The sequence below is a fragment of the Colossoma macropomum genome, unplaced genomic scaffold, assembly GCF_904425465.1.
Source record: "Colossoma macropomum unplaced genomic scaffold, Colossoma_macropomum, whole genome shotgun sequence".
Taxonomy (NCBI): domain Eukaryota; kingdom Metazoa; phylum Chordata; class Actinopteri; order Characiformes; family Serrasalmidae; genus Colossoma; species Colossoma macropomum.
Genome location: NW_023494788.1, coordinates 1,102,897 through 1,112,094, shown reverse-complemented (window position 1 = coordinate 1,112,094; position 9,198 = coordinate 1,102,897). Strand labels below are relative to the sequence as shown.

Genomic DNA, 9,198 nt, shown 5'->3' with positions numbered 1-9,198 from the left:
AGAACTGGAGCTGGACGGCCGAGTTGAAGCTGGTTCACCCTCAGTCCTCTGGCTGCCTGTGGGCCAACCCCAGCAGCGCCCTCCCCAAGCACGCCCGCTTAGTGCGGCTGAAAGACTGCGGCAGCGCCCCCACATGGAAATGTTACGATGAGCGCGGCACGTTCGGCCTGGCGCACTGGCCCATGTTCCTGAAGAAGCAGGGACGGCGGGCTGTGATCCAGCCCGAGCCGCGATACTCGAGTTGGTACATGAGGGGCTCGGACGGCCGGACGGCGCTGACATCACTCTGTGAGGCTGCAGGTGAGGACAGAGCACTCACACAGGCGTACAGGTGTTACTACGGTAACCTGCCCGTCCTGAAGAGGCCGGTTTCACAGTGCAGTTATTCTGCTTTAAACCCTGCAGATCTACATGGCTGTAATCTCTATGTGTCACTGCAGCCTGTGTTATATAAATAATCAGAGTTTCATTGTTGGTTTTATGATAACTGACCCTATTTGGATTATTTGGATTGGGGGGGGTTACAGACTGAGTGCAGCACTTACACACGAATGTCAGCTTCAGTGTTCAAGGCCTGGTCAGCTGTCACACACACACACACACACACACACATACTCACACACACTCACACACACACACACACACACACACACACACACACACTCACACACACACACACACACACTCACACACTCACACACTCTCACACACACACACTCACACACTCACACACACACACACACACACACACTCACACACTCACACTCACACACACTCACACACTCACACACACACACACACACACACACTCACACACACACACTCACACACACACACTCACACACTCACACTCACACACACTCACACTCACACACACACACACACATTTTAATAACATATGAATGGTTAGTGTTAATAATACAGTTAGTAATAGTGCAAATGTTAATATTAATAAAAGTGTAAATGTTAGTGTTAATAATAGCGCAAATATTAGTGTTAATAATAACGTAAATGCTAGTGTTAGTGTTAATAATAGTATTAATAATAGTGTAAATGTTAGTGTCATTGTTAATGATGGACATGAATGTGGTTCTGATAAACCTTTATTCTTTAAACAGGTCCATCTACAGCGTCCACAAACAGAACGACCAAACAGATGACCACAGTGAGGATCCCTGTTACAACTGGACAGACTGTGACCCACACTGGACGCACGGTCAGAACCAGAACCAAACGGACTGGCACTACAGGCACTGCTGGCACTACAGGCACTACAGGCAGTATGAGCAGTATGGGCACTGTGGGCACTACAGGCAGTATGAGCACTACGGGCACTGTGGGCACTACGGGCACTGTGGGCACTACAGGCACTGTGGGCGCTACAGGCAGTATGAGCACTACGGGCACTGTGGGCACTACAGGCAGTATGAGCACTACAGGCACTGTGGGCACTACAGGCACTGTGGGCACTACAGGCAGTATGAGCACTACAGGCACTGTGGGCACTACAGGCACTGTGGGCACTGTGGGCACTACAGGCAGTATGAGCACTACAGGCACTGTGGGCACTACGGGCACTGTGGGCACTACAGGCACTGTGGGCACTACAGGCAGTATGAGCACTATGGGCACTGTGGGCACTCCTAGAACTACAGGCACTAAAGGCACTGCTGACACTACAGGCACCATGAACACTACGGGCATTATGGGCACAGCTTGCACTACAGGTGATGTAGGCACTACGGGCACAGCTGGCATTACGGGCACTGTGGTCACTGTAGGCACCAGTGAAGCCACAGCCATTAATAAGGAGCTGTCAACTCACACAAACCAGGCTGAACCTCTCACCACAGGTCACATGACCACAGACAGACAGGAAGCAGTCGTGGACGAGTTTGTCACGCAGCTCCCCCGTGAGACGAGGAATGAGATGAGTAATGTCACACACACGATCTCCACAAACGCCCACCAAACACACCAGGATTTCCCGCACCGCGCAACCTCACACACGGCGGATATTACCCATAACCCCAGAGTGAGCCGCGCCACGCAGACCGCATCACTTCCTGTGACCACTGACCCTCAGACCTTGTCAGTCACAAACTCCTCCACTGCAGACACGCTCGCCTCCAGCGCTCCATCCACAGCTTCAGCTCCGCCCCTCTCAGTGCCCGACGCTCAGACGCACCGTACAACCTCAACAGAGGCTGGAGGGGTGAAGGCATCTGGCACGGCTTCACCGCTCACAGGCCGAGGAGCCTCAGTAACCAAACCAGCTGTGAACACAACTCACATTACTCAAACAACTCAAATCCCGGCTAGATCCACCCCCAAAATCACCACACACCACTCTGAAACCACCGCACCCGCTACCACACACCCCCAACCTCCGGACCCCACCACCACAGCCCCCACCACTACCGTCCCCACCACTACCCCCACCACCACAGCCCCCACCACTACAGCCCCCACCACCACAGCCCCCACCACTACAGCTCCCACCACCACAGCCCCCACCACAGCTCCCACCACTACAGCCCCCACCACCGTGTTCACCTCCACCACCTCTGCAACTACCACCACTAATCCAACTACAACCACCACGACAACCACACAAACAACCACAACCGCACAAACAACCACAACTGCACAACCAACCACAACTTCCCCCCCAACCACTGCAGTAATTCTGACTACTGCTCCAACTACAACTACTGCCTCCACAACAGCGCCCACTACTGCAGCCCCCAGCACTACGCCTCAGGTGAGTCACAGTGTTTCACTCACACTAAACACACACAGCGTTTCAGGGCAGCATTTACAGAAACATATAAGATAATAATGTTCTCAATATTCGTACGTCCTGTGAATAACTGTCCAGTGCCCAATAAATGGTTGATGTGTTTTGCTAAAATTGTTTTGTTTTGATGTAAATGGGTCGGTCCTAATCTGTGGTAGTGCTTATGTAAGCAGTCCCCCACCAATCACAAGGCTGATGTGGTTTGCCCCCGCCCACACAGCATTAACTAAAATGTATACGGTCTCTCTGTGTTTGAGTCAGAGGAGCTTACAGAAAGAACGCTAACCACCAAGCGAAAGCTAACCAAGCAAGCAAACTGAGTGATAAGACGAGCTCATCCGTCTGTTCGTTCATCCGTTTGTCTGTTTGTTTATCTAACAGCGGCTCTATAATGTTCTGCGGATGCACATCCAGCAATAAAGTGCATTATCTTTATCTTGTTTAAGATGTCACCTCATAAAGGCTGGATAATATTTTTAGTGAGTTGTGGATACAGCAGGGTCACTCTACCAAGTGTGCTCATTAGAATATCAGCCCAGACAGTTCTTAGATTACGATTAGCATTTTCAAGCTGTGATTATTATATTTACATTTTGTTTTTTCATTCACAACATTTAATATTAGTATGATACAAACATTTTTAATATTTTAAACTGGTGTCTCGAACTTTAAAGGGGATCTCGATGAAATTAAGGCAGAAAACAGCAACATGACGGCAGAGCACATTAAAGAAGCACCTGGTGCTAACTGATGGTAGAATGTCTCATATGGAATTTTTTAAATATTTGAAGTACACCCCAAACACTAAAATGTATTTCAGGATATTAAAATGCATTTATTTTAAAATGTATGGGGAAATATTACACATTAGAAATGTTCCATACAGAAATAACTGTATGTAAATATGTTTATCAAATCCATCTGAAAATGTATGAAAACATCCAGAATCCTGTCTGATGCTCTTCACTGTCTGATACCTTTAGAAATTAATTAGTGTTCCAGCATCTTCATTTTAAATCTGATCAGATGATCCTTTATCAGGACAGAAGCGAGTGTTGTGGGTATTGATACTCTGTGAAAATGCAGTTATGATCTGATATCTTGTTTATGTGAAATACATTGTGTGTGAGTAGTCTGACTGCAGACGGACATGGTTAATGTAAAGTACAGTGCAGATCACAGAAGAACGTTTAGTTACATCTGGAAACTTCATTACACTCAACTCAACACAGATAATAACTAATACTGATAAATGCATTTAAATACATATTAAACAAACATATTTTTTGGCCATTTTGTATATTGGAAAAATATATTTGATAAACACATTTGGAATATATATTTTCCATATGGGACATTGCTTCTTCCTTAAAGGTGTTTTGTTCTCATTGCTTTGTAAATACTGTTATTTTGTGGTTTTATACTGTCCTATAAAACCTTGTTGAAAAAGGTTCTAAATAGCTCTCAAAATGGTTCTTCTATTGTTACCAGCTTGACATCATAACAGTAGAAGAGCCCTCTTGGGTGATATACAGAACCCTTGTTTAAAAGATTCTACATACCATCTATAGCACATTCTCCATCAATCTGAAGAACCATTGCATGATGCAAAGAACCCTTTAGAGATGCAAAAGGTTGTTTGAGTGTTCATGGCTCTATGTAGAACCATTTTCTTTGGTAAAGAACCCTTGAAGAACCATCTTTCTTTACGTATACGTTATTTGAGTGTCTCATTTATCAGGTCAGCTGAAGGCTCTTTACAGAGCAGCAGGTGTGTGTTTACTGGTGCAGGTTACATTAAATCAGAGGAGAACCCAGTTCCTGCTAATGCTACAGCAGGTTAGCGTGTTACTCAGCCATAACAAAACGTTCATAAAATGACTGTAATATACAGTTATAGTGAGCAAAGGTTCTTCTCCTTGTTCAGTGGTTCATGGTTGCTTTGCCAACCCTAAACAAACTACACTTCTTGGTGGAATAACTGTGAACTGTGATTATTATTATTATTATTAATAATAATAGTGTTGGCTCTGTCATCAGGAGATCGCGACTTTGATCCCCGGTGACGCTACAGCCGTCAGCCGTCCGTGGCCAGGAATGGCGTTGCATTAGCGGCGGTTCAGAAAGATGCAGTGGCGCGTCACATAACTCAGAGGAAGCTTGTGTTCGCTTTCACCCCCCTCCCCACCCCCGCACTGGTGGTATTGCTGGTGGGTGGAATTTGGACTCAACCAAACTGGGGAGACAACTGGAGAAATTAAAAAAAAAAACATTTAATCAGTTATTGAATTTGTGTGTTTATGATACTATATGCTGTTTGTAAAGGCCCTGAAAGCGTGAGAACTGGAACCATTTTATAACAGAACACCACCATCAGTAGAACATTTGTTACTTTAGTACGTGGTTTGCGGTTATTTGTACAGGTAGGTTCAGGTAATCGATCAGTTAGGGCAGTTTTCTGTGTTTAAAAGCTGTTTTAAAGCTCATTTTCCTGCACTGCCTGATGACTCTCTTAGCTGGACACGACGGTGGTGAGGTGTGTGGTGAACCGAAGTGAAGTGGTAGCCGGGACGGATCGGGCCGTGTTGAGTTTCTCTGGACCCGGAGAGCCGTGCGTGTTCAGCGTTCTGGAGGGAAGTGGCCGATCAGCACACTGCATAAACACCAACACCAACACCTTCACCTGCACACTGGAGCGCTTAACACCAGGAACGCTCTGCAGAGCAGAAATCATCTCCAGGACGGACGGAGAGCGCCTCAACATCTCATTCCAAACCGGTGAGCCTGCCTTATGACTGCTTATGTTTGAGTCTCACGGAGGATAAACATTTTTAACAGGACTGTTGATATGAATAACATTCAGAAGTGTCAGACTTTATGCTCTAATATTTAAATAACGCGTGCAGGCGACTCACCGTCAAGTGGAAACTTTACTTTCTAGGGTTCATAATCAGGTAATAATCACATACAGTCCATATACGGAAACTAAGCTGCAAAAACAGCCTGTTTTGAATGAATTATTTTTGTGATGTCACAAATATAGCACATTTACATACAATAGGGATCAAACGTCGGAGAGCACGAGTGAAAATGCTTCTATCTTTTCTAATTTAATACGAAGTTTTTTTTATAAATTATATTATCAGCTTTACAGTCTGAGTGAAAAGTCGAATCTTAACATGATTTTTTGAATTTCCTAATATTTGGTGGTGTTTCTCCTTTAATGACAGTGTGCACTCAAGCTGCACGACTAGATCACTAAAAGTGACAAAATCCTCTGATCAGCAGATCAGATTCAGCTGAGAGTCTGAATATGAGCTTCACTGAAGAGATCAGACTAAAAACTGAGCTTTTAATACAAACAGATCAACATGATCAACTACATTCAGTTTGAATAGTGAACGAGAAACAGTGCAGAATCTTTAACACATTCTACATTTTACTCTTCAGAACTTTCTTAGTTTTCATTCCTTTACTTCAGCCTACAGCAGTTTAGCCCCGCCCACTCAGCCTACAGCAGTTTAGCCCCGCCCACTCAGCCTACAGCAGTTTAGCCCCGCCCTCTCAGCCTACAGCAGTTTAGCCCCACACATTCAGCTACAGCAGTTTAGCTCCACCATTCAGTCTACAGCAGTTTAGCTCCACCATTCAGCTACAGCAGTTTAGCTCCACCCATTCAGCTACAGCAGTTTAGCTCCACCCATTCAGCTACAGCAGTTTAGCTCCACCATTCAGCTACAGCAGTTTAGCTCCACCATTCAGCTACAGCAGTTTAGCTCCACCCATTCAGCTACAGCAGTTTAGCTCCACCCATTCAGCTACAGCAGTTTAGCTCCACCCATTCAGCCTACAGCAGTCTTAAAATCAGTAACTAATATTTTGTAAAAATTGACTGTGAGGGTTAAAGACAGGTTAAAAATGATCATGTAGAAATTAGTTATCTATGAAACCACAAAAACCTTGAAGGACCTCAGGGAGAAAATAAAATGAAACACCCAGCAGGTTTTTAAATCACTGCTTAGTCTGACACAAAAACATTACAGCTGATAGAGGAAAGTTTCCGCTGGAGCAGATCTCTGAGCGGCTGTGGAGGAAGACTGAGGAGGGTCTGTGTGTGATAAGGCAGAACTCAGCAACAATGCGAGGGCATCGTGTCTTTAAGTGTTTATTTCCAGAAAGTTCTCTCTCTCTCTCTCTCTCTCTCTCTCTCTCTCTCTCTCTCTCTCTCCCTCTCCCTCAGCCGTTTCCCTTCCTCATTGTTACCTCGTTCTAGCGGATGCAGGAGGCTGCTGTGTTTTCTTTTGGGGGGGGCAGATTCGAGTGCGCACGTATGAACTTTGCATTCTAAGCAGGGAACCTTTTGCGGCTCCTCGGTGGCCTTGCAGCTTCCGCATGCGGAGCGTGATGGAAATTCAGCGTGTTTCCTGAGGTTCCTGCGCTGAATAACTGTAGAACCGTCGTCAGGGTGAGAGGTGCAGTTGGCCTCGTTTAGGACTGATATCTGCTCTGCTCTCCGTAGATTCAGCACACGGTATCAATCAACCTGTCAGAACACCTGCAGGATCAGTTTGGCTCCTGTTTATGACGCCAAAGATTCCTGAGTGACAGAACAACATCAGTGCAGAACCGAAAACTCTAAACAGTGAATGTAAAACTGTAGAGCAGATTCATCCCTCAGTCTCTCCAGAGCGTCTCTCATTCACCGCCTTCCACTGGAAACACTGACCATGTTTACATGCAAAGTTTTTTGCCAATCTGATTGATTCCGATTACAGATTAAGACTGAGGTGTTTATATGTTCACTCTACTCAACAATCTGATGAAAATCTTCATTTACATGCTCACTACAAGTAATCCGATCCAAAATGACGCGCATGTGTGGAGTACCACTTAGTGTAGACGTTACCATGACGACCAGCATCACCTGAGCTCCAGTCCGAGTGAGATGAGTTTCCAGTTGGCGCGCTGGAGTTTTTAACTGATTTAAAATGTCAGACTCAGGAAAACGTCCTTCACATGTCCTTATTAAAGAAGGCCGAGAGGAAGACGTCGTGTTCTGAGACACATAAGCTGGACGTCTGTCCCGCCGCCGTCTTTTAAAGATCAGAGCAGAAACTTCGTCTCCTCTGCAGACCAGTTTCTGCTCCGCCATGTTGAACGGTATAAACTTGCCAGACCCGGTTGAGTGCTGTGCTTTTGATATGACGCGACACACATGCGCAGAACGTACTTACACGTTCCGATAGGGAATGTAATCAGATACAGGTGTTTACATGGACATTATTCTTCTATTTAACTGATTATTTACAGGATTACCCACCTCGTTCAATCGGATTGAAATTGTATTCCGAATGGCCTCAATCGGACTAGACTATTCCGATTGAGATGTTTACATGGACGTATTCTATTCCGATTGAGCTATTTAGTCGGATTAACGGATTATCAGGCTGCATGTAAACGTGGCTACTGTTAATGATCATAGACACACACCTGCTCAGAAGATCGGACCTCTTTCTTAAGAATGTATAATTAAGGTTATGATTTTTGGAGTTTATTTTCTTAGAAGATTATGTGATCTAATAGTGTGAGGAGTCGTCAGGGTTCATCTATTCAGGGTCAGGGTTTATTCAGTATGTTCAAAGTTCTGCTGACATGGTCAGGATCTACTGAAAAGGTCAGCGTTCTGTTGAAAGGGTGAGGGATCTGCTGGGAAGGTCAGGGTTTATTCACTATGGTCAGGGATCTGCTGAGAAGGTCAGGGTTTATTCAGTGTGATCAGGGATCTGCTGAGAAGGTCAGGGGTTATTCAGTTTGATCAGGGATCTGCTGAGAAGGTCAGGGGTTATTCAGTGTGATCAGGGATCTGCTGAGAAGGTCAGGGTTTATTCAGTATGGTCAGATATCTGCTGTCCCTCCTGCTCGGATGCACATAACTCGACTCTGTTCTCTGAGAAGCTGAAACAATCTTATCTTCCTCCTCAATCTTGAACTTGTTTCATCGCAGCACAAAGACAGGAAGCTGTTCAGCACTCCGGTGTCCTCACAGGTTGTGTAAGAGCTCCTCGGAGTCCTCGTTCCTACTTTTTCCTGTTTTCATGCTGCATTTTCAGTTATTATTTAGTGAATCTTACAGCAGTGCTCCTCTCTCAGTACATGTGAGGTCAGGGCTGTTTCTCAGATTGACTCCTTTTTGAAATGATGAAGGGCTCAATTTTGGAGACACAGCAGCACACGCGTTGGCTCTGTCGTCGGGAGTGTGAGTCTGATAACTGGTGTTGCTACAGACTTTCAGGAGATTCTGTCCCTTCCTCGCTGCCAGCCATGGTCTGTAAGCAAGGTGTGGAATACAGAGGGAACTCCTAATTATCCTCTTGGACCCCCCAAATGTTTAAAATCAA

At 45.4% G+C, this 9,198-nt stretch overlaps 1 protein-coding gene across 1 annotated transcript in view; it reads left to right on the top strand.

The window, feature by feature from the left end:
• LOC118806494 (receptor-type tyrosine-protein phosphatase beta-like) overlaps positions 1 to 9,198 on the top strand; it is a 40,368-nt gene that overhangs the window by 3,470 nt on the left and 27,700 nt on the right. The window contains exons 2-4 of the mRNA XM_036567925.1: positions 1 to 300; positions 1,119 to 2,764; positions 5,317 to 5,578. The exon at positions 1 to 300 is cut by the window's left edge and continues 96 nt beyond it. Of these exons, the coding sequence (XP_036423818.1) occupies positions 1 to 300; positions 1,119 to 2,764; positions 5,317 to 5,578 (2,208 nt within the window). The remainder of the gene's footprint in view (positions 301 to 1,118; positions 2,765 to 5,316; positions 5,579 to 9,198) is intronic.